The sequence below is a fragment of the Anser cygnoides genome, chromosome 2, assembly GCF_040182565.1.
Source record: "Anser cygnoides isolate HZ-2024a breed goose chromosome 2, Taihu_goose_T2T_genome, whole genome shotgun sequence".
In the NCBI taxonomy this organism is placed as follows: Eukaryota; Metazoa; Chordata; class Aves; order Anseriformes; family Anatidae; genus Anser; species Anser cygnoides.
The window spans coordinates 10,347,455-10,374,881 of NC_089874.1; the positions used below are offsets into that span (position 1 = coordinate 10,347,455).

Sequence of the window (27,427 nt, forward strand, 5' to 3'; positions counted from 1 at the left end):
TTTTTCCTCCACTATAATCATTGAATGTTTGAGTATAAGGAATTACTCGAGCACAACATAAGCCCAACTTCACTAAGAATATTTGCAAAATATAAAAAATAAAGCACCTCCTGTCACAACTTTTTGCATATTAGTATTCTGATGATTATTTAAAAGCAAACAAAAGACCTGGAGATTGTTTGGCCAAAATTACATTTCTGCTAGATGTTTTGGGAACTGACTGCTTGAGGAGCTCATAAAATGAGATTTTTCTCATGGGGGGCTTCTGGCAAAAGCACTCAATAAATAAACATTTCAATAACAATAGATGCCCTCTGGGGAATTCCTCGTTGTTCATTATGTGTTGGACGAGAACACTTAAACAAAACCAGTAATTATTTGACTGAAAAATATTTTTCAAAAAGACTCTTTAACAAGATGGTAACCAGCCTGAGAGAGGGTTCAAAGCTGTACAAAATGCACCCCTGGTACCTCCTAACCAGGAACTTTACGTTAGCTAGGTGAGACCGCTTTCTCATGCAGCTGTCAAACCCTCCGCAGCCTAGCTAATATTAATGGCAATTGTCTTTACATCACTCTAAATACCGAGGCTTGCTGAAGTGCACACTAGCGTTTATGACCAGATGAATTGCAAACAAACCACTGCCACAAATCAAGGCTGGTGTGTCCCTGCTCGGTGGCAGGCGACATCACGCCGGTGCTCAGCCAGCCGTGCTGAGGAAAGCAACCGCAAATGTAAAACACACCTGAAATGTAAACTAAATCTAATACACGCAATGTAGTGTTTCTTCTGCTCTAAAAGAGATTAAAAGTGTTAGGTAGCAGCACCTTTAATCTAGAAAGGCAATATTTTATATTAGATTTTTTGTTTAACATTTTTTTCCCCAACAAAGTGTATGCTACTACATTTACACCTATGTAAATGTGTAGTTGACTCCACTGACATAAATGAACTGATACCCACCCAAATAAAAGAAGTTTGTGAGTTTAGAAGGCATCTGGACTATATTATTATAATCACACCTACCATTTTTTTTTCAGAATACCTTTTTATGATGTATTTTTGAATAAAGGTAAGCAACTCTGTTGTCAAGGCCAATAAATGGTGACTTCTCCCTGTGCAAAACGTAATGTCTGTTGCAATGACCTGCTAAATTTATTACTTGAAATTTACTAATTACCCCCTCTGTTGGCTGTCACAACTTCTGCTTTTTTTTTTTTTTAATTTCAATAATGTCGCCTTCAGCCATAATAGTTTTTTTTTTTTAACAAAGACATTCAAAGCATATTGCAAATTGTCACCCTTATGTGCTGTTGTCTTATATTCTGTTTACTAGAGATGAAATAATTACAGTGTTTATACCAAAATGATTTGAAGGTTGATTGCTGATTTAATAATATTCCCTCCCCTTGGGTTTTTATTTCCCATCTGAAGGTGGGAGGGTGCACAACATGTACAGAAATAAACAATATTCTTGGTGTAAAATAGAAGTATTTCTTTTATTTAATTGTTTTACAGACTAACAACGTTCTTATTCTATTTTGTCTGTCAGGAAATGAATGATCTGAATAAACAGAGCTGGAGCATGTTCAATATGGCAAGGTCCGTATTACTTTCAAGCCTTTGGTTATAATTATATTTATGAATGACAGGGTTTGAATCTCCATAAATTATGTACCACGCTTTGCATGCCCATTCTTCTCCCTCATGTGTGTGTACTTTAGTACTACAATATCATACGGAAGGTTTACTGTGAAATACAGTCACAGTCTATCATACCCCCTAGTGGAAAAGGATTTGAGAAACAAGTGCCAACATGGTTATGTGTATTCTTGAAGATGAGACAGAGAGCTGATGCCAGATGGAAATGAGTTGAGATTGCACCAGATTTTTAAAAAATACAGGCAGAGTGCTATTTCTCAAGATTGGAGGAAGATGAGGGGATCAGGATTGGATATTGCCAACATAAAACATTCTCTTAATGACCCTATTTCGTAAAACAGAGCTTGCCTTAATAAAGCTTAGATTTGAAATTAGAGTCACCACTTGTCTATATGTTCATTTCAAAATCCTTTAATCTCTGGGGGTTAAGAAAAGCAATTAGTAATGCTCCAGAGGATTGTGCAAAGTAAATTTTATAGCAGCTAAGGTAATTGTCTCAGGAAATGTTTGGTGGGCTTGAACTAATGACTTGCAATGTGTACACATTTCTGTGCTTCCTGTGTTTAGGAATTTGAAGTTTTATGTCCATTGTTTATATTGCACTAAAACCTCATTTTCATATTCTCAATTTTGGTAAAATTTAAAATGGTCACACGTGTAAATGGGTTACATACTATATGTGTTGGTTATAAACATATTTATGTCAAATCAGATTGACAGAAAAAAGCTCATGATTAACAGAGGCACTTTTGTAATACAGTATGTTTGAATAACATGATTTACAGAGCAAGGCAAAGGCAGAACAGTGCAGCTGGTCATCCTTATATAATACATAGACGGATTAAAAAGCGTACTCATGCTATTTTGGGCTTCTTATGTTATTCAATGTAGCTATAAACCCATCAGTCACTTGATTCAGGTCTCACCAATATTTTTGACCAGAACTTTTGACCAACATTTATTTTTTGGATCATTGCTTCACATTCTATTTATATTATATAAGCAGGTACTGACTAAAACTCAAACATTCCAGAAACCTGTGAAGAATGTATTGTGAAGAATGTATTGTTAAAACCTGTGAAGAATGTATTCTACGAAATAACTTCCCTGAACTGTTGACTAGCATATATTGATCATCACCTAGACTTATTACTAAAAAAACAATAACAAAAAAAAAACACCACACATCTTTAATACCTTTACTTTTAAAAAATTTCCCTAATTTTCTTTCTGAATGGATCAAAAGTCAATATACAGCCATATCTATCCTCACATTTCTGCTTACATGTATATATTATGCACATGTATTACAGACAATGAACAATTAAAAAAAATCTTTTTCCTATTACAGCAAATTGAGCTTCTTGTGTCTTGCCAGTTCTTGGAGATGCAAACTTAAAGTGTAGAATTGCACAGTGTTCCACAACATGCTGCATTACTGCCCAAATACATTTTCTTAACTATTCATATTTATATCCCTTACATATTCTAAGTATGCATTTGCAACATTGTCTGCAGAAATATGGAAATATGTTCTCGTATTCAACTTGCAGCTAGCATGGAGAGAGAAAGTTAAAGAAGATTATGTTGTACCAACACCTGACAATGGCCAAGTACTGTAGAAGAAAAAGCAAAATCTCTGCTACAGGATAGATACTAATTGCTGTTCTTACCAATTCACCAATTAGTGGATGATTTTCTATTATCATTTACATTTCGGTAGAATAGTTTACACCATGCAGCTAGGTGTGGTGTATTCAGCAGATAGATTAGAAAGATTAGATAGATTGACAGTTTCCAAGAAATCACATATTGCAAATGTAACTACATGGAAACAAAACTTAGGGCTGGATTTGATGGTTGCAGCTCAGATTTACCTCTGTAAGCTCCATATACAGCTATCATAAATCAGGTAATTATTTGGACACCTTGTACTGCCCTCTTCTCTTCCCCTGAAATTATTCTCCATGAAGTCACTCTGCTGCACTGATCTCACTGGTTCTCATGCTGTGTTTTGGAGTTTTGATAAAAACAGTGCTGATAATTCACTGATATTTTTAGTTCTTGCAGAGCAGCGCTCACACAGAGCCAAGGACTTATCAGTTTCTCGTGCTGCCCTGCCAGCAAGGAGGTGCACTAGAGATTGGGAGGGGACACAGCCAAGACAGCTGACCCAAACTGGCCAAAGGGATGATGTCCCATACCATGTGGTATCATGCTCAGCAATAAAAGATGGGGGAAAAAAGGAGGAAGGGGGAGGACATTTGGAGTGATGATGTTTGTCTTCCCAAGAAACCATTGTGTGCGATGAGCCCTGCTTTCCTGGAGGTGGCTGAATGCCTGCCTGCCGATGGGAAGTGGTGATCATTCCTTGTTTTGCTTTGGTTGAACACACAGCTTTTCTTTTACCTAGTAAAACGCCTTTATCTCAACCCGTGAGTTCTCACACTTTCACCTTTCCAATTCTCTCCCCCATCCCACCTGGAGAGAGTGAGCTAGCTGCTGTGTGGTGCACATCTACCTGCCGGGGTTAAACCGCAACACTCTCCTTGCTTCCACCCTCTTTAGGCTTCCTGCTTGTGTTTGAGTTTGTCTAGGAGCTCATTGCTCTTCCATGCAGACCTTCTAACATTTTTGCCTGACTTCAATTTTTTCAAATCAGTTTTTTTCTAAATATACGGATGCATATACATTTTTTTTTCTAAATATACAGATGCATTTACAATGCAAAAGATGATGAAGGGGTATTTTAAAGATTTTACAATTCAATTCATCTAAGGTGAAGATTTTTTGCTAAGCTGACAATTTAAATGATTTTAAAAATGGACAACGCTCAATTTAGAGATTGAAGCTATACTCAGTTTTTTCTATTTTTATTCTTCACAAAATGCAACCTCTGATGATTACTCAAGATCTATGAATAACTTGCAGAGTTTTAAAATGATTTTTCTATTAATCTGTCACAAACCATGAAATTTGACACTTTCACCACGCTGAGTACATGAAAGTTGCCAGCTTTGCCTGCAATGCAAATAAGGTTCTTAATTACAGTATTTAAAGGAACAAAACATACATGTGCTATATTTTTTTTAAAGAAAAAGACTGTTTGGACCCTTGGAGAGTGGGAAAATGATCTCAAAATACTGCTTGAATGTACAGTGATTTTTTTTCACCCTCCATTGATTAGGCTAAATAATAATAAATTTATGTGATTAAAATATATATATAATTGTATTCTATTTATACTTCCATTCTTCTTTATACCTTTTGGTGGTCTGGCTAGTATGCAGCAGTCTTAGGTTTTCAATGTATTTTGCTGACATTGGGCCTACTTATCTTTAGCACACCTGTGTTAACAGTGTCTGTTGAACTCACATGTAAAATCTGTCTTCTGTACTGATAGTCACCCTGCCCGCAGTTTGCACAAGTGACTTTTAATCATAGTATCATAAAATGGCTTGGGTTAGAAGGGACCTTAAAGGTCATCTATCTCCGACCCTCCTGCCATAGGCAAGGATGCCACCCACTAGATCAGGTTGGCCAGGGCCCCATCCAGCCTGGCCTTGAACACCTCCAGGGATGGGGCATCCACAGCTTCTCTGGGCAACCTGTGCTGGTGCCTCACTACCCTTACAGTGAAAAACTTCCTCCTAATGTCTAATCTAAATCTATCCTCTTTTAGTTTAAGACCATTCCCCCTTGTCCTGTCATTATCTACCCGCATAAAGAGTCCTTCTCCATCCTTTTTATAAGACCCTTTTAAGAAATAGACCCTTTTAACTTCAATAGGAGCCAGACAGGACACAAATTTCTTTGACGGGGATCAGACAGCACAACTGAAGACCAAAGAAAACAAACTTTGCTGCAGCCTCAATTCAAAAAGCTTTGAAACTTTTAGCTAGAGTGCTTGCCCTCTCAAGAACCTGTTGGCTTCTCCTTTAGTTGTGAGAAGACCACTTAGAAGATTTGATCTTGGGATTCCTCCACCAGCTGTGAAAGAGAGACATTTGGCATCAACCTACTTCCTTTACAAAGGAGGCACTTCAAGGGGAATTTATCGTGATCTTTCAGTCACGACAAAAGTCAGATCTTTCAGGTAGGTTGTGGTACAGCTCATGGGTTTGGATACGAAATATTTACTGGCTAGGTGTTAAACAGAAAATGTGAAAAAGAATGATTTATCTGTTCAGCATGGCCAGCAGGTCTGTAATATTTATTTCATCCATCTACCCATCCATACAGGTAACAGAGAGAGAAAAAAGTGTGTTTGTGTGTAGGTAAGAGATCAAGAAGCCAAGGGAGAGAGGATCAAGAAAATCATAAAGATAATTTGTATACTTCTTCATTTTGTATATTTCTTTTAATGGATTATTCTTTTATACAAATCTTTCAAAGAATCTTTTCTTAAAAATATATATAACCAGTTTCCCTACATGATAATCTTTTTCCATTTCTAATATTAGTTGTGCTATTTGTAAAGCAAGTTTTAGTTCGAGTGAGAATCACAGTTCTATGTTTCTATTCTCATATCTGTCACCAAGTTCTGTACCATTTTGGGGAATATCAAGAAAACTGTCTAGAGTTTCAATTTACCCATCTGTAGAATGGAAATAATTACGTGTTAATATGTGAAATGTTATATAAATTCAATGAAATTCAAAGATTTGATGTACAGAAAGTAATATAGAGAGAAAGCAGATAAAGAAGAGTTTAAAAATTGATAAACTTTAGAAGCTCACTTATCCATAAAAAACTGCTCTTCAGTAGGGACCTATGAGTACATGGACCTGTATCTATAACTGTGTATCTTTTGATTACAAAGGTACAAATCCTCTGATTTAATTAGATTAAATGTTTTAATGGAAAGCCAAACTTAGTATATTTTTGTTTATAAGAGTCTCTACAGATTTTTATGGTCTTTCTATTTTGTCATCTAGAATTCATAAAATGCTGCAGGCCAAAATCCTTCTTGTTATTTTAATATATTTTTATATTTTTCTAGCAGGAAAGTTACAGTGGATAAGGCAAAATGATCTTGGTTATATGCACATTTATTAAAGAAAAGCACACAAAATATATTATACCTCAGGGGAAAAAGCCACAAGACTGATATATTGCTAAGGCTGAGAAATCACTCATTTTTAAGTAAAGGAATGCAGAGTTGAAACTTCCACCTTATTTTTGTTTCCTTATCCTCATTTCTTTAAAAATTGATGCATCTTTATATTATAAATTAGTTGTCAAATAAGACAATATGTACCAGAAAACACAATGTAATTTCTTATAAAAGCCTGCATGCAATGAGTTACAGCAGTACATTTTTCAGACAATTTGTTTTCCAGACTCATTAAATCTGTAGAAGAAGTCAAGTTTGAATAAAAGTGGTACCATTATTTCTGAGTTATGCTTTTATAACATTTTAAACAAGATTATGCCAAATAGCCTTAGTCTGTTGGTTTGCTATTTAAAATCAAGGAATAGATGACAAATATTTTTCAATTTTTTTGAAAGGTATTTTTTTATTGAAACCAAGCATAGTAGAGTTCAAACTGAAATAAAAATGTTGCTTAATATCTGGACAATAAATGCAATGTAATGCAGATAAAAATTCAGCCTATTGCTAGGCTATTGTATACTACAGCACCATAAGAACAGGATGGACTGTATGTTTTTTTTATAAGCACAGTATTTTGAAAATTCCTCTCTGTAGTAAATCTAAATGGTATAGATGGCAAAATCTGCCAATCTAGAAAAAAAAAACTTTGCAAGAAGATTCACCCACAGGTGTCCAACATAAAGAAAAAATTAATCATACTGAATCATGGAAAAATGAATCATGGAAAGCTTCTACAGCAGAGTGAAGTTTGCATGCTACAGGCCGAAACCAAAAGAGAAAGAAACCTAAGAAGACACTGTGCTGCCTGTCCCAGTACAGCTCACCAGGTTAAATAAGCCTCCATCACACTATCCTGCCTTTTAAGCTACCAACAATTTCATGAGATGTAAACATTTAGAGCGTACATATACCAAATGTCATAATCCATCAGCATGATGAAGTGAAAATACCAAGTACCGTTCCAGTGTTTAGGTTCTGGATGACTGAATGTGATTAACTGGCTGATTGAGTTTTTCAGGTGTTAGAAGAATATGACAAACATGACAAACAATGAACAAAACCTATACAACACGATTAGGACACTAACACCAATGCATGTGTTCATAATAGGTGAGGCTGGGAGCTCCACTCATCAGTGTGCCTACCCAACACTTCTGATTTGAACACATTTAAAGCTTTTCCAAACTTTCACCACTTGGTTTGATTTTCAAACACCTTCCTTAGTCCAAGTTCTTTTTACAGGGATGGTTCGCTGGCTTTTCAGATTGTATTATTCCAGCCCAACCGTTCCAGCCCTTCCTATGAACAAAGATAATGATAGGTACTGTTTGGCTATGTGAGACCTTTTCTTTGAAGAGGAGGTGGAAAGTGTCTCTAATCACACTACTTGGAAACAGATTTTAAGTATAGCAAGAATGTGTTCACAGCTGCTCTCATGATGACCACCCAAATTCAATCTTTTGTTAGATTACTGTTTATATAGAACTACTTAAAAACATAGCTGAGGCTAAGGACATGCCACAGTATAAAAGGAAAAATCAGTCTTGACTTATTTTGTATCTACAGATGCAGCTTTTCTCTTCAAAGTGGTGTGGTTTTTTTTGTTTTGTTTTGTTTTCCAATAATATTCCTAATGAATGGTGATCAAGTGCTAGAGAAAAAAATATATATATATATTTCAAGGGGCCTCAACGTCATTGTTGGCAGACCTCAGGTAGTATTTTGCAAACCAGGTATGAGGACATAAAGGTCTATCATTATCTTGAATTCTGTTGGTACCATCCAGTTCTGCCTCAGATTCAGATTCAGACTCAGTTCATTTGAAGCCAAGTCATTTCAGGCATATTTTTTTTATGGAAGCAGATAGCATTGTCTAAATTGACAGCTGACTTCTGGGACTGCTGAGCACTTAGAATGGTAACTGAAGCCAACAGGACTTGTGTCTCAACATGTGAAGATCTTCACAGAAGAGGCTGTATAAGCTATACTCAAAGCCATCGGACTGGACACCTCAAATTAGTAGATACTATGACATTAATCTTTTCATGCATAAATGCCAGCTCTGTATGGTCCTTATAATACACCATATCTCATGTGAGCTAAATGTATCAGTTTATGTTAGTCAAAGGTTTTGATAGCCTAGTGAAAAGCACTATAGGAAGCCAAACCAAACAAAACAAACAAACAGAACAGAACAAAAAACAACAAGCAGAAATGGGTTTTCTGACCTCAGAGCAGGATTTGAATAATGTGCAGTAAATAAAGCCTGAAGCCACACATTGAACAATGAGGATAAAATGGAACATTGAAGAGCTGCTCATTAACGGAGCATTTTATTTCCTGCATGTGGAGTAAGACAGAGGTCTAAAAAAAAAAAAAAAAAATCAAGTATTTCAAGACTATATCATAATTAGTCATTATTGAAAGACTTGTATTTAAAAAGAAAAACAAACCAACCCAAAAACACAATCACTTGAGTTCAGTCCGAAATCAATGCTTTTGTTTATTTTGCATTTGCCTTATAAGCCAAACGTAATTAAATTTTGAAATGAGTCATTACCTTGAATTGAAAAATTATAGTATTTTACTTGCAAAATGTCAAACCACACTGCTGTGGCTGCTAGAAATTTTGAAAGGTGTTTGCCAGCTGAAGCTTCCATACACTTTTCATACGTAGCTTCAGTTAACCTGAATTTTCATTTTTCATATAATACACTATTCAGCTAAAACACTGAGTTCATCTCTAGTCTCAGTGTGGATGGGGAAAACAATCAGGTGAAAGCCAAACAACCAACTTAAGGCTTCTGAGTTTGAGCTTTAGACACTGAAAGCTTGGTGATGTGTTTTCTTAACTTCACCTTGGATATACGACACACATGCAAACTGTACATGATAAGGAATATATTGGTTAAATTTTATGGCTTTGCAATCCAGTTCATATTAGATAATTAGAATCAGCTTTCAAAATCTATTTACGTTAGCACTTGAAATTTAGCATAAGTATCCTGTTCATCCCAAAAATTACATATATAGATTATATGCTTATATAGACAATTACTGTTACGCTCCAAAACAATGGTAGTAGATAAACATTAATGTTTTTATGGAAGGAATACAGGGTGTTCTACTACAGGTTTTCCGTTGAAAAATTATGGCACACATTCTTTGTCAAGTTATCACCTGTCCTGGGAGGACAGTTCTTTGAGTACTGTCCATTAAGATGTACAGGTGGAGGAAGCCAAAGCAGTAGAACAAAACTGGAAAATAGAGACACGGACAGTAAGAGATCTTCAATGGCAATAGGGAAAAACATATAAGTCTAAAGAGAGAAATAATAAGGAAGAAAAAAAAAAACAGTATTACTGCAATATCCATCAAAGGATGAAATATTCAGCAGAAAAATTCACTTTTAGCTGGAGGCTGAGAATGGTAGGATATACAGTCTGAAATACTATGACATCAGAACAATATGCTTTCTATGTAAAGGTATTCAGCTAAATTGAGCTGAAGCCCTTCCATTAGCAATGTTCTCAGTAAATATCCCAAGTATGAAAACTTTACGTAAGAGCATAAAAATGATTTGTATTCCTCTGAGAACCCAAAGTCATGTATGTTCTAACCCAGTGTCTTTGATTATAGATTCTGATTTCCTCTACCTTCACAGCTGAGCTAACAGATTTCAGTAGTTTTATTATATTTGGACTTCTGTTGATAATCTCTTGTGTTTGTAAGTTTATTCTATAATGTGTGAAGAACTGTAATTACAGGAAGAAGGTCAATGTTGCAGATTGCAGTAGTAAAATTATTTTTTAAATAAATACAAACTCTCCTAGCACTACCACCCATCTGACTTCAATCCATGATACCAGTCCAACAATCAATCACCAGAGGCATTGGACACCCATAATTAGATTTTAAAATCATAACTATAGTCATTTTACGTCTGCTTGCATAATTACATCAGCATGCTAATATCCTTTTAATGGTCTCTAATGATGTAATAAGAAATAATGGAATTTATTTGACAGCTACATAACCATTAACAAAACATATTAAGCATAACTATTACTTCCATAAAGATTCAGGCTGTATCCAAAAGTGACAGCTAGCATGTTGGATCTTTTCTTCAATGTTGAAGTATTTCTAATTATGTATTCTCCAAATCTATTCCCAATCATCTGCTTCACAGGGTGAGCAAAGTTTATGTCAATGCAAACTTGACAACAAACCAACTGTAGAAGTGGACTGAACACTCTGGGAGCCAAGCCTGAGGCTACGCTGTGAATTGCAGGCCATCGGTTAAAGTTGGCAGGATTGTGAAAGAGAAGATAAGATAAGCTGATTACTACCATGCATCAACTAAAATCAAGAACTAACACGGGAATCGGTAAAAACCCGTGGCAAAAGCTACTGTTCACTTAGCCAAACTCCAAGACAGACAAAAAAAATATATATATAAGGAAGAATGAAAGATATTTGCAGACAAAACTAAGTAAATGCTGTAATGTATTTGCAAAGCAGTACCTTTTAAATCACTTTTTTTTTTCAGAGAAAAGGAAAAGAACATTTTATTTGAGAATATAAAGAACTTTAAAAAAACTTAACACTTTAAAATAACTCGTCCTCTGTCCTCAGTTCTTACACTATTACTATTGAATATGATTGCTTTGTTGGTACTCTGAAATTAACTCTCTGGTTCTCATTTAAATGACTTTAATCTGAAATCTTTGCAATAGTCTAAAATTTTCAGCCCTATATTGTCTCTTCCTGTTCAGAATTCCTGGAAGACTAAGAGAGTTGAGAATTTTAATCCAAGCTCATACTCAGGTCAGAGTTCAAACTAAAGTAGTTTTTATTTTCCCATTTCCTTTATAAATCTTTGATCTCGAGCTTATTGGTACTTTTTTTTTTTTTTATATTAATCCCTGAGAAAAAGAAAGCTAATAAAATATTTCCTGAGAGGTCTCATTCTCATCCTTCAATATATCAAAGATGGATAAGGAATAACCATGACATCAACTCTTTCCTGAAACCCCTCTGAGGGGTTCCCTCATGAGGCCATTCAGAAGGTAACCAGAGCCTTCAAGTAAATACAGTTTTCCAATAATGGATATGTAGTGATAATGAAAGAACAAATCCAAAAAGCATTAATTCTTTTCTTGGTGAAGCCTTTTTCTAAAACTTTGAATTCTGCTCTATCTGCTGGCCAGCTCCACATTTCTGTAGCACTTCAGGGGTTTAACCTGAGTCAAAGCACCTCATTTTCTTGAGTAAATACCATTTATTTTGGACAAATTCTTCCCTAACTTGGGATTTGGGATAACCTTTTACAGAGATATAAAAACTGATGAAAGCGTTGTGCTGATAGACAAAATACTCCTGCCCTGTTTGGAATTATCACCATTCATAACACAATTTTAAAATACTGACCATACTATACCAGTAATTTTGGTACTGTCATATGACTGTATGTTAATGGATGCAAAATAAGCAGCTTCCCTAAAGTCACATATTAAAGAAAAGAAAAAGGTTTTTCATAGCTTGCTATTTCACTGGAGGGATATTTTCCATTAGAGAATGAATCTACAGCTTGCCAATTGCAATGTTGTTGTGATTTATCAAATGATAAAAAAATAACCAAAAGGCTTTATGCTAACAATTAGAAAGGTAGGTGAAAGTGTTCTTGTACTGTAAATGAATGAAGTTAATGAAGCAGAACCCATTGATTCCAGCAGAGAACTTGTTCCATGGAATTATCCCTTTAAATGTACAGCAGACATTGATTTATCTGCTAGTATTCAAATTCAAGGTTGCAAATTCTTTTTATAAGGAAAGCCATAAAATATTGTCATTTTTTGTAATTACAAAACTCAGTTTTCATAAAAAGTACATTTCATAAAATACAAGTAAAAAGTCATTCAGCAATGCAAAGAATAGCTCTAAAAAACTAAATATGTGAATATTTTCCTTCTAAACAGCTAAACTTTATATGCCTTGTATTTGTCAGATTTCTAAAAAGACTCTCACCAGTAATCCATTTCCCACCATATATTCAGATATAGAAGGGGTAGATCTTTTTTTTCCTGATTAATAATAAACTCTTCCTGCAAAGATGCAACATCTTCAGACTATTGCTTAAAACATAGCATTAAATGATGAATTATATTCACTGCAGATGAAGGTTAAGCAAAAGCACAAGTAAGGCTGAGAAAGACAATGCCCTTCAGCAACACGACTCATGGGGAAAAGCAAGCAACCCCAAACACTCTGAAACATAGGCAGAAACTGGATGTTACACAAAAATTCGTCATTTTCTGTGAACCAAGTTATGACTTCTTTTCTAGCAAGCTGTCACAAACCACCGACAGCTGACCCTTCTTTTCCGTTTCTTCTCTATCAAACTATTTTTACTTTCTGTTTTACAAAGGAAGGAGTAAAATTTTGCAAAGTAAATGCCCCTACCAAAGTGTTTGAAGAAAATCCCAATCTAATTTTTTTTTACCAGACATGGTAAATCATAAGCTTGTAGCTTAGGTGATTAACATGCAGAACATTTATCAGTACAGATAATACGAAGAAAAACGGGTTCTCAGCATAGCTGAACTCCATGTGACTTGTTAAATGAGTAGCTGGCCAGGAGTCATGACTTGTTGTGCCACATGCCAGACTGAAATCCAGGGACTGAAGTTCTTCTCCATCTGTTGGGAACAACCCATCTTGTTTACCCCTCAGCAACACTGGGTATGATGACCCTTTACAATACTTGCCTTACCCAGATCCTGTTAAATAAGATAGTAATATTTTTACAGCACTTTGAATAGACTGTTTTTTCCCTGTGGGAGCATAGGGTTATTTCAGTCTTTATAATGTTTAATAAATAATTTGTTCCTAACTGTATGTAGGAGACATTACAAAAATCATCCCAATATTCTTTTTTTCTCTCACATGCTGTCATTAATTTTGACATTAAAGAGTAGTTATTTCCTTGTAAGACAAACCATTCAAAAATAATAAGAAATCCAATAAGTAAAAAGGGCCAAATTCCATGTACATACTTGACATCATCGAAGGCACTCATCTGCAGCTTCAGGAGATCTGCCACTTCCTTTATTAACTCCAAGCCCTTTTCCACACTCAGGGGGCTGTTGAAAGGGAGCAAGAAAACAGACCGTTACGAAAATGGAACTCATCAATACTTGAGAGGCTAAAAGTCCCAAAAGAGTTATCACCTTGGCCTCTTAGAGCCTGAAAGCCACCACTAACTGTATTCCTGTCACATAGTGATCGTGATATCAAGGGAATTGGGATCAGGTGCTTCTTCAGGCATGATGAATCACCTGAATTTTCCAGCAATAAGACAAACAATAAGGTGTAAATGGAATTGTTAGGAAGTGTAATGGGCCCATGATGCAGCAACCAGTTCATCTCAGTCCTCAATAAAAAATGTAATAAAGTAAAAGGACAGAAAGAGGGAAAAGGATTGATGAGACAAGGAGGGAAACAAACAATGAAAGTCAAATTGCGGCTCAGTATCAAATGGACAAGGGAAAAGCATATTTTTAAATTCATTAGTTTTTAAAATGAATCTTTGCCCAGTGAAAGGATACAAAATTATTATGGATTTGAGAGTAAACAATGGAGCAAGGCACACAGTCCAGAGGACACTGATTAGATACATAGGATTTGGTTTGGTGTGTGTATGCACTGCAGACAGAACCCACTGTAAATCTTTTTAACCTTTGTCAATGCCACATTTACATTTTTTAATTTAGAAAACAGGTTGCAATCAAGCATAACACAAGAGGACTGCTATCATTTAAAAAAGCACTTATCTAGATGCAAAATTCGTATTTATAAAAAATCAGGTTATTAGAGTTGCTACCACTCTACAAATGTTATGAATGTTGTCCCTAATAGACAGATCATAACTTGTTTAACTGTTGTTCAGTACAGTGAAGCCAAATACAAAAGTATTAAGAAAGTAAAAAGAAAAGAAAATGATATCTCAGTTTCTAGTGAGAAAAAGATACAACATGCTCTAAATTGTGATTATAGAATTATTCTCAAGCCCAAACACTCATAAAATTAAACCTTACAAGCCTGATACTTATCTGACTTATGCCACTTTAAATCAGAAACAACTTAGATGAAGCTAACCCAGGGGAAACAAGGTTCTGTATTTTTCCTTCAAGGGTTTATAACAAGTAGGAGAAGGAGGTGTCAAAAAAGTACGTACTGTTAGACATGATCTTTTCAACTGGACTAAGGGGGGAAAGATTTTTCAAAGCTCTGTACCTAGGTTATTATTTCTGCTTCACATTGAAAGTTTTTGAATCCAATTTTATAGCACTGTAATCATGGCCACAAATTTATTTATTGTCTGCAATGAGTACTGCTTATTTATTTATTTATTTGCACTGGGTTCTGCATACACTGCCCTAAGGGCACCTCTATTTAAATAATGGGATGTCTCATGGATCTTGGTTAGGATGGAATTGTTCAGCCTCCCTTCATGTTACTAACCCAAAATGCTCAAGAGACCTCCTGTCACACAAGCAGAGGTAGCCCCTCAAGGCACCAGATAAATTTAGAGTTTTTCTAGATGTCTGAGACAGAAATGTTCTTGTCTGAAAGTAACAAAAGAATCTGATTGTTTCTGTAAGGAAAAAAAATGTACTATAGATTATTCATAAAATCCCTATATTTCAAGGACTGACAGTGGGTAGAAATGTGATTATTCCCATCACTATGAAAGCAGATTGTCATAGTGACTCAGGGGCTTATGTGTTAATTAAATCTTTTCTCCCAAAGATGTTGGCTTAAATTTTACAGAAATGATTGGTGTCAGCAAGTGGGCTTTTACTGTAATAGCAAGTATACACAGAGGTGCAGGGAAAGTCTGCTGCATACATTGGTGTCATTTTTAACCAAGGGAGTCTTATTTGTAAAAGCTCAACCTCCCATTCCCCGCTTACCCCCTCCTTCCCTGCAAAAGCTATCTCCAACCTCAAAAACAAGGTATGCTGCTACAAGCCGATGTAGTAACAGTAATGTGGGATGCAATCAGAGCATTTGAATGCTACAACACAGCAAGAATGCAGGAGAGAAAATGAGAAAGAAAATGGTGCTGGAAAGCCATTCTTTTGCAAGCCTGGGCATCCAGTAGCAGTCTTAGTAATTTTCATCCAATAGCAAACTAAGGCACACAGGCTCACAAGCTCACATAGAGTGTGTCAGGCTAAGAACCCGTCATTCATAACAGCACAGCAGAGCTTCAGAACTGGTACCTGTGTACTTTACAAAGGCATGCTGCTATCTATTATCCTCTTTGGTACCAGTACTATTACTGATCACACTATCACATTTGAGGACTCACATCAAGAATGAGTAACATGCCAGAGTACTTTCCAATATTATTTTTCCAATTTCTAAATGCTGCCATATACTTTTACTGCTTATTACAGTTCTTTGATAGTTTTGCTGTAGATGAGCTGAATATTCAAAATCTTTCTCTAAAAATGCCACAACATCATTATCCACACTTTATTTCCCTCCTGCTTTAATTCATGTTGCATTTTGCTCAGTGTTACACAGTGTATGCTTGTACAGTGATCACTTCTAGATTGGCTTATGCCGAGCGAGTACACCGTTCCCACCAGCACAGCATAAAGAAGACTAGCCTACATTGTGACAGCTCTGTACATCCACATCACCCATCTGACCAGCTTTATTCAAGGACTGTTACCAGAACACAATTTGCAAACATCACCTGTCCTCCAGCACACAGTCCTCCCATACCCCCCTGGTGCAAGCACACAGTACACATGGAGCAGTTGTTAGATGGGATCTTTCATGTACTGTGCTTGGTTTTCTGCTTGCTTGATTCAGCCCTACATGGAAAGAAGTTTCTGTATTACAAAGGCAAGAAAAACTGAGAAATATCAGTGTCATTTTTCATGAATATGATTCCTCTATTGATCGTAAGGGTTCATCTACTACAGAATTAATAGAAGCAAAGTGTTACATAAATCAAGTAGCAAAGACCAAAAAAAAAATAGTGGTTTGGATAAGGAACAAATAGTACAGACAGAAATTGTAACAGTAGAAAGACTCTTTGGATTCAATCATGATGATAAAATTATTTTATCAAGACCAAAGACTTGGGAGAAAGATTGGGATAGGATTCCCATGACTTTATTTGAACTGTTAAGCTTGTGATTTCAGTTCCTTAAAGCGAAGGAGGGTCAAGGGCCCTAGAAAAAGAAAAGTAGCAAGACCTACCTGTAGGTTCTATTTATGCTTTGCAAGTTCTCTTGAGACTGTCTAACCCTTTCTTGTCAAAGAAAAATAATGTCTCCTGTTGTGTCTTTAAAAGTCCTTGATTTTGCCACTCCATTTTTTTAATTTTTATTTTTTTGGATTGCCTTTGAAGTTTCTGATCACGTCCAGTCTAGATTTTGGCCTTAGAAACAATAAACTGTTGGATGATGATGTGGCTGTTGCTGGCAGAGATCTCAAGATAGTGCTTATATTAGGTTTTCAAGTTAACTGTGTTAAGATCACAGAATCACAGAAGGGCTGAGTATGGAAAGGGACCTCTGGAGGTCATCTGGTCCAGCCCCTGCTCAAGCAGGGCCACCTAGAGATGGTTGCCCAGGATTACGTCCACGAGGCTTTTGAAGGTCTACAAGGAAAGAGACTCCACAGTCTCTCTGGGCAACCTATGCCAGTGTTCAGTTGAGTACAATAACAGCAACTAAGACAAAATGTCATACATCTTTACATTTATATATATATGTCTTTATATATATTTGTCTTTTGTATGTTTTATATATATGTCTTTTCAGCTTTCTGGCTCCAGTTCTCTACAGCTTGGAAAACAAAAGGAGAATCAGAAAGTGTACAAAACTCACATACAACTAACTTTCTTCTACTGCTTTGTCTTCCAACGCCATCTCTTTCTTTAAGTGTTTGCCTAAATACTATTTTTCAGCTGACAAATTCAGATCCTACTGAACCAGTAGCAGAACTCTGTTTCACTCAGATGACAATCTCTATCTCATATTATTTGTAGAATATACTTTGACGGATTAATGACAATGAAGAAATAAAGGGGGAATGAAGTATAAACATTTCCTTTGGGGTTAATATAGATACAAAGTTTTAAAATCTGGAACAGCCTCATCTGAAAAATATTTCACTGCTGCTTTTGTTTAATCTCACTTTGCAGCAAAAAGCTCTTGTACTAAACTAGTTATACCTGCTAGAGCATATGTCTTATCTTTCCGCTAAACACAGCCAACATTATATGGTAGCACTTCATCATGTCTTCAGATGAAATGACTCCTCAGCTCATTGCAAGATTCTGATGTCATGATTTAACATCATGACATAGCTATGAAAAATCTCATATTCATTTTCAGCATGTGAAAAACAACTAGCCCAATACATAGCTACTTGTCTGTGCTAAGATACTCATGATTCAGTCGAATCCCTTTAACTTCATCAGGAGTTTTGTCTAATAAGAAAAGCAGATCGAGGCTATATAGCTATTTTATTTAGGGATGGATCTTAAATGAAAGTGCAGGAATAAATATCCCTTTACCTCAATGTGAACTGTTGAGCACTTCTGAAAATTAAGTAATCCACTGAAATGCTCAAGAGAAGATTTGGGAGACCAACTTTATCTAATTGTTTGTTAAAATGTGTCCACAAATCGTACTGGACATTGAATACAGGAAAATTAGATTGCCTGGTGAAAATAATATTCCGTATCTTCCAATGCCTAAATCCCTTCTAATGAAGGAGATGAAAACAGAAATATTTTAAGGAACAATCCACTTACAGAGGTAATTCAAATAATAGAACATTGGATTATAATCTTCCTCTGCTATTGTCCATTAAATATTTCACTTTTCATTTGCTCAATTTACCAGAAAAATACAGGGATGAGGAGTCATTTCTAAAATCTCATTCCAGAAATTTGGCACGACCTAGGACAATCATATTAAGTGATTTCCTTCATAGTCATTGCTACATATGGATTTTGCTAGCCAATTTTTTTGCTCATGTAAACAATCCCATTGCCTTCAGTCACTTTATACATTAGTGAGAATATCTGCTGTTGAACAAAGGATGAATGAGGAAAAAAATGTCTTCATCTGGAAGAGGCCTATCAGGTGACCCTGGTCAAGACATCCTTGTGACCCTCAGTTTCGCCATCTGTAAAATGAAGGCAATGATACCAGCTTTCTATGTCAGATGTCTAGTATTGTTAAATAAAAAACTATTATCATTTGATTTGCATGCTTTCCGGATCCAAGAATAAGAGTTGCACTACTGGGGACAATTAGTCCCCAAAGGTTAAACATATTTCTCCCTACCAAATAAGGAGACGATACAGTAGCAAAGACCAAGTAACCTGAAAATTATTTTTTAGTTATAATAAAAACTTCCCTCGTTTTCCTACCAAAAAAAATATTCTAAACTTTTTCAGCACAGTGGATCTGACTGTCTTTACAGTACATCTGACTGATTTTACAACATATTTAGAGCACCTGGATCCAGGGGAAGGTAACTTCTCTCTCACTGCTGAATTGGTAGCCTTGCTAAATGGCTGCTGTGGGCAAATGGAGTAGGAGTCAACAGTTTTATGGACCAGATGTGCCTCACAAATGGCCGATTAGACCATTCCAAAAAGAGTAGGGCTGAATATTGGATGCTGATCTCAAGACCTGGTCAGCTTCATGCCACAATTATCCAAACAATGCTACAGATGGATGCCACATTTCCAATAAATTCCCAAGATAAACTAGAAATCTGATGAGTGAGAACAACCATTTTGAATAATGAATTGTGTATTTTTGACCTGGACCTAATGATTTATGCATTCAAGGCTCAAAGCTTCCCCTCCTGGTTAAAGAACAAGGAAGTAACATGTAAATGAAGAAACAGGAGGAGTTCTGCAGGGAGCAGACACTGGCAGCATGTCCAGCTCTGCATGCTGAGTTAAATGGAGCTCAGACTCTAATAAAAGCCAGTGGGCAATGTCAAAGGGAACAAGAGGAAAAACAGAAGTAAACAATGATGAAAACTATATGTTCTGTATTTCCCAACATGCCTGTCAAAACAATCCCATAAATTGATCCATTTTGGTTGCGAAAAATCTGATCCAGTTATACAGATGGTTTGATTGCTAGCGTTTGCCAAGCCTGCTCCCAGCAAGGAGAGCAACTTGTAGCTCAAAGTTATGCTGAGGTTATGTCAGTCTCACAAGCAGTTGCTCTCATTTGTTTTTCCTCCTCCCAACTGCCAAGTGTCTTTGAAAACCTACTTACTGGACTCTAAAATTCTCCCTTAGTGCCGTCATTCAAATTATGTATTGTCTTTACCAGTCTGTACCTAGTGCCCTTCCAATATTCTGTTTAGCAATTGTAATGCAGCACTATAATGGACATCCAGTCAACCCTGTCAGATTAGTTCAATTGAATCATTTTCTGCAAAAATGAAGAATAATCTACAGTACAGAAATAGGCCTGACATAGGGAATTGCACTCCTTAAACCCAAATGTCAGTCTAGTCCCCAGTGAAATCTTAAGTAAGGTAGGATTCAATCCACCTAAAATTTGTTTAAATCAGGACATAAGCAATGAAGTCCAGTTCACCCATTTTTAAGAGTGCTGAGCACTGCACCAAAATTACCAGGCATGACTACATACTGAAAGTTGCTTGAGTGCTTAACTACAGCTCTCCAAGAAGTATCAGAAAGTGCATTTCCTAGGGAGGTAAGTGCCACTCTCACACACTGCCTCTCTTTTGCTATCCAAAGTCAAGCACAGTGGCAGCTCCACTCCACCTATTTCCCCTGAAGAAGGTTCAAAATTGTGGTTACACCTGTGTTCAGTTAGGTTGAATCTGCATCTCAGCTGGAGGAAAGCAGAACCTGAACACAGCACCTAGGACTTTTGGGAGGAGAGATTTTTGATTTAGTCCAATGTTTACTTCAAAAACTTTTCTAATATTTACTTATGCAAAACAAACACATGCTTGAAAACTGTTTGGGACAGCAGCTTTTTTTCCTTCTGAGTGATATGAGTTACAGTTATGTTCTCTATTGCACTTTGTCCACCTTCCCCTGTCACTTCCATGCCTGCAGATTAACCTCCATGCCATCAAGAGGATGATGGACAGAGCTCTCTCTTAGGGCTGGTACCCAGAGCACCCTTGATGATGTAGGAGTTAAAACTGCTCAGAGTAAGTCTGGTAAGATTTCTTCCACCTCCTGCTTCACTTTCTAACCCTGCAGTAATAAGCAGAAGGCAGTCAGGATACACTTCACACAAGGTGCCTTTCAGCACAGGACTGCTAGATATGGTGGATCTCATAATAACCAACTGCTTTGGCATGTCTCAGTGAAGCAGAAAATATTCTACCAAAAGACCTTGTCTGACAATTGCCTAGGAGGGTTTACCAATGTCAGCATCTTCTAGTGGTGGTACTTTTCTCTAGAAAAAGAGAAGACTTGAGCTGACAAACATAATTTTGTTGGTCCTGCATACCTCTGTATTAGAGCATTTGTATCTAAGATTTTTTTAAGCAGTTGTCAACTTAGCAGGAACACACTGGAACATCTTTGTAGAAGGTTTTTTTTTGTTTGTTTGTTTTTTGTTTTGTTTGTTTTTGTTCTGATCTTAGATAATTATTTTTTTTGATTTTTTTTAACTGAATTTTAAGATACACACATTCTTTATTTTAAAATAATTACTTAACAAAGTTCTGCCTGGTCATTTTTCAATGCTGTCTATGCATTGATATCAAATAGGCTTCCCTTCATTGACAGAGCAATGCTCTATAATGGTATCAATTTCTTAATATGCAGCAGAGTCTCCTTAGTACAAGGTAAATTTAAAAAAAAAAAAAAAAAAAAAGGAAAGTTAAGAAATGCGTCTGGAATATCATATGGAATGCTTTAGAGAGTCCAATATTCAAGAGGCCACCTTTAGAATGAATAAAGCTGAGGACCAGTTTGCTCCGGCTGCTAAAACCACTTGGCAGCAGCAAGAGCATTGATTAGGCTGCAAGCAAGCACCCTGCTGATGGTGATGGGTAATTGGCAGGAGCAACCTGTCCAGCTCCAGCACAAGCTGCCATCCTCCCTCAGTCCCTGGGAAACAGCAGGTATGTTGGGTACATTCTGGTCATAGGGATGAGACTCTGAGTGTATGGATGTCTTTCAGAGCTTCTTCAAAATAACTTATAGATACACGAGGAACTGTCTCTTTGTTTTACTATTATTTTCTCTAATGAATGCAGTAGTTTAATTCCAGCAGAGGGGGGCTATTTGAAAAGTGACAGTAGCTTCAGCCCTTTTAACCACCCACATTGATGGGGCAGGATCAATTGCTGCAGGGAGCACATCCCCAGCAGTACATACTAACCCCAGACCTCGAGGCACTTCTCAGCAGTAGCAAGGAGCACAAGATGGGAGATTATTTTAAAACACCTTGGACATGCTACTGCCTGATTTTCTTAATCCAGTACTAAAAACAGAAAAATAAGAACCAAGAAATAAAATGAAATCCAAGATAATGCTAGAAAAGTTCTAAAGAAGAAGGGTGAGAGTAGTGCTTTTTTAGATACAGCTTTGCAAGGACTATCTAGGGAGCAAGCTACCCTGGGAAAAATAATGCTGTGACAAACAGAAACCATTAGGTTTTTTGTTTGTTTGTTTATTTGTTTTCCTCTTGAGTACTGTTTCATTCATGCTGCTAAAAGTCAAGGAATTAAGACATTAAGGTAGTTGTCCAGTAACAGTATTCAACATTGGCCTCAATTCCCCGAGGAAAAGCTTATAGGTGTGAGGCCTGCTATGAAATTGCCAGTGGTCTGACAGTTTTCCAGAACTCACTCAAAAAGTAGCAAAACACCCTGTCCCAGAAATAGAAGAGACACCTGACCTAATAAATGAGAATGCTACACAAGAAAAAAACAGATTCCAGCTGATCCAGTATCTGACTCCAGAGGCACAAGAACAGTGACAACGTTTCCCTACTTGCACCTTGTGAAATGCACAAACCCCGTGTTTCCAGACTGGGATGATAATCCCAGCCATGCAGTCTGTCGCCATGCACACCCACTACACTGCAGCCTAGAAAACGATTGGAGAGAGATCAGGAATTGGTCCCTCTTGCCTTATACCCTGCACCAAAAGTATTCCTTCTAAAAATAAGTATGATTATTGCTGGATTCTACAAATAACTGTGATTATGTATGTGCTCATTACTTACTAAAATCTTTCTCTTTTTTAAAATCTCTTGCTGAATTCTTGACCAAAGTGATACATTGGACAGGTTTGTGTTTTAGAAATGGGCTACTTAATTCAGGATTTGCATGCCTCCTTTTAAATTTTCAAGTCTGGAAACGTACCACAATGCCAATGGATTCATGTATCTAAACACAGAAAATCTTCTCTTCAAAATTTTCCACTGCCTCAGAGCACAGACTACGAGGAGTTTTAAGAATATCTTTTTTTTTTTTTTTCCCAAAAGGACTATTTTTGTTAATGTCTATTATTCTGTCACACTTATTCGAGCTGAATTTCATCTACCATTGTGCTCCTTAATCCCTCAATGTATTTAAATCCATCTGGAATTTTTCTAAATCCTCCATAGTTCTTCCTAACAGAGACAATTTGCCCATGGGGTACCACTAATCCCTCTTACATGCTGAGAAGCAGCAGTTCATGACGAATCTTTCTCTCCTATCTCATAACCAGTCCTTAATCTGCAGTGACACCCTGGCCCTTGCTCTGTGAGTCACACTCCTTAAACTCGGTATGAAGAGCATCCCATTTATCTCCTGTTGATTTGGAGGGCAGGTACAACTTGTGGTTTTGCTGCAGCAGCAGCTTTTCTGCCAGGAGAATCTGATGCATCCCATCAAAAGGCACTTTGCTCCCACGGGGCTCCCAGGCCTGGTGCTGCCACAGAGCAAAAGAGAGGGTCCCTGGCATGGTCTTCTGGAGGCTGAGGCACAGAGGTCTTCAGATATAAATAGCCAAGACATACGATGTGAAAGTGGCTTATCACTGATGTGGTTTCAGAGTCTGATCACAGCACTTCTCCAGCTCAGAGAAGCTGAAAACCTTAGAAGACCTTTTATTTTAAGGACACGTCGTTTTCTATTCATTTTTCATTTTTTCTCTTTTTTCTTCACTTTTGTTCCGCTAAGACTAGTAAATATTTTAACATGCAACATAATTGGAAATTCACTTACTGAAGTATGAAATAGAAAGATGTGAACCTCTCTTTGCGTGCAAATTTCAGTAGTAACCGAACTATGGAAGAGCTATACCATCACAATAAACAGGCACAGTTTCAACAAGGTTCCTCAATAGACCTTCAGTCCCATCTTCCCATTCACTCCTGTCTCCAGGAAACTGGCTTTATGACTCTTTTCCTCATGCCACAACTACTCTCTGACTCCAGAGAACACTTAAAAACTGGCTGATTTAGCTGCTAGCCACCCACACAGGCTTTGTGATCCAGAGGAAAGCCGTCGTGTTTGCCAGAGGAGGGAGTAAATGGTGCATGGTGTCAGCTACACATGCTCCATGGAAGAAGAGAGTGCTCATGCACCCTTAGGTGACATGGCATGTCAGAGGAAGACATGGCAGCACAGGGGTGATGACTCTCTCCCATTCTCATTGGGTTTGCAACAACCAGTATAAACTACAACCAGTATAAACTGCCTTCTTCAACTCTTAGTTCTCATTTTCTAGACACAAAGGGAGTCTCACTCACCCCAAGACAGATCCCATACAAAGGAGAAGAAACTGAGATATTAGAGGGGTTCATTTCAGGTCACAGAGGAAGTAAGTGGTACAGCAAGGACTATTGGGACCATTTTAACATCAAAGTAATTTATAGTGTTACGATTAAACTCTTCCTGAGCCCACCAAGCTTAAAAGATATTTAGACACCAAAATTGTATTTATTTCTCTTGTCTGGCAATGCCCCTGAGAGTAACTCACGTGACAATCTATAATGAAAGTCCTGGGCACTGGTGCTTCATCAAGCCCACAGTGTTACAACAGCCTGCCTCGTCTGTCTGAGTTTGTGTCTTTTGTCCATGTTTCAGTGTAGTTTCACACATCTTGAAGCACTCATCCCCAGTAAATACTTAGAGAAGGAATGTATTTCAGCACTAAATGGATTTTATCTGGTTTGAACTCAGTCTGTGCCTTAAATTTAGTTATATCATAATGAATTTTGTAAATTGTTCACATTTATCCAAGATTCATGAAAGTAACCAAATAACTTCTGAGCACAGAGCTAGTCACCAGATTGTTTGAGAGCTGCTTCACATCACGACACTGTTATCATAATCATTTTAAGGACACTGCAGTTTTATTGCATTAGTCTGCAGTTTGTTTGTTTTTTCTGTTTGTTTTCCCAGAGGCTTTATTAGCCTTTAAACACTTTTAAACTTACTTTTGTTTTGGCACATCAGCAATTTCCAACTTTTCATATTTTCCCCTCTTTTCCCACCACCAATAAGTGTGAATTTAAACCCCTAATATAGACAGATTCAAGTCCAGACCAATTTGTAACACACATGACACCTGGTAAAAATCGATGGCAGTGGTAAGGCTATGAAGGTCAGAGAGATAACGGCATCGTGGAAACACAAGAGTGATTGAGAAGTCGAGAAGGATCAACTCTCTAGAGTTATAATTGAAGCGTGACCCTGTGCCAGCTTGTACTTGTATTGCTTCAAGTAAGCACTACCCCCAGCTATGTTAATAGTGACAAATTCATACAGACACTTTGTTACTGGCAGAAACATGGAAATAATGGCAATAATCTCTGCTATAATAATGATATCTTTCTTTCAGAGTCTGGACCCCAACAAAGCACTTCTTAATGGATTTTTTTTAAGCTGGATGCATGAAATAGTGGTGAAGTTGACTTGTCACAAGCCCTAAATCTCAGATATAAAAAAGCCCTGAAAATACAAAATTTTTCTTTCAAATCAAACTATTCCATCATACAAGTAATTAATAAATGAGACTGAGGGCAACTGGTGATACACATTTTAATGCACCTCTGACTTTTCATACCTTCCCTTTCTTAATATCACAAAAATGAGTGAAATTTAAACCCCTTCCTTCAAGGCAACTTAAAGCTCAGACCAACACAATGCAGATGGTTTAAATTACAGAAGACCAAGAATGTCCAGCAGCATAATGTTAAAATAATGAAATTAAAGAAACACAAACATTTCTGTAACAGATCCAAATATTTAAAATTTTTTAAATGGACTTTTTCTAAAATCAATCACCATTCTATTAAGAAATTGACTCCGAAGTTATTTCTTCAGCAGATACACACAGTCCTTAGATTGTGCCATACCTTATTCAAAAAAGTGCAAGTGGAAATATCTACTTAATAGGTAAATTAAATTATTTTCTCTGTTCTGATTTATTCTTGGTGCTCTGAATTAGTCTTCATTGAACTCCTACTTCAAAAGTTTTTTTGTTTGTTTGCACGTCATAAAAATGATTTACAGTGAGATATAAATGACTTCATTCTAATTTTTAGTGGTCAGATGTTTACATTGTATACACATTATCTGAGTCAGGAAATTCCAAAAATTTATCAGGCATGAAAATTAAATTATTGCATTTTTATAGCTGAACCTCCCAGATCTGGGCAGAACAGCACTGATGAAAAAGTACTGGTAGATAATAGACTGCATTATAATTCAGTTTGATGCATTCCCAGGAATCCCAGTCTTTGTCTTTCTCCTTCTCACTCATTCTAAAAGCTTAAAATTCATCATTCTTTTATAATGAACTACATGGTAATTACCAGAAAAACACTGTAATGCACTAGAAGTATTGACCATATGGTATTGTGAGACACTGCAGCATCTCGGGGGTTTAATGACTACCACTGTTGATAAAAACAAAACACAGCTTACCACCCCATTCCTATCTCAGAGATATGTAACATGCAGCCTCACCACCTAAGGGTTGGTAGTGTGGAGACAGGATAGTGACCTGAACCTGCTCACAGAGAGCTTGTGGCATCCTTGCACTGGCTGCAGGCGCATGAGACACAAAGAAGGGTTGCTAATGCAGCACAGAAGGCATGGAAAGAGAGAAGGGTGGAACTAGGAACATCTTCCAGCTATCTCTTTTCAGCTAAGCAGAGAGATACAAATATGAGCTAGTCATTGTGGCACTCCTTGGGACTCCAGCTGCACTCCGAAATTTACCCATCGCATTTCATCAACCTAAGGGACCAGACTGACTTGGTGCCACTACTCAGAGTCATGGATCAGTTCATCACCAGTTACGTCAAGTCAAAATCTGGCTCTGGATCTTTCTCTAGAGGTGAAAATACAAAGTTTGACCCAATAGAAAGTGGAGCAAAATATCTGGCGAGGTGAAGAGCTAAGAGAGATAGATGGATCCCTGGAAGGACTCTTCTCTTGTAAAGCAATCTACTTCAGCAGGTGAGAACCATATTCCAGGATTCACATTTTGGAGGCAAAAAAGCTAAGGGAAACAGAACAGACTATCATATTATCTCTGCACAAAAATAAAAAGTATATGAGGCGGCTATATGGTCTTGCAGCCTAGC

The 27,427-nt window shown here is 36.9% G+C and overlaps 1 protein-coding gene across 3 annotated transcripts in view; it reads right to left on the reverse strand.

Annotated features, from left to right (window-relative positions):
• The window catches only part of PTPRN2 (protein tyrosine phosphatase receptor type N2), a 646,903-nt gene that overhangs the window by 357,500 nt on the left and 261,976 nt on the right, over positions 1-27,427 (reverse strand). For all 3 annotated transcript variants that reach the window (XM_066991452.1, XM_066991450.1, XM_066991449.1), the window contains exon 10: positions 13,835-13,921. In XM_066991452.1, the coding sequence (XP_066847553.1) occupies positions 13,835-13,921 (87 nt within the window). The remainder of the gene's footprint in view (positions 1-13,834; positions 13,922-27,427) is intronic.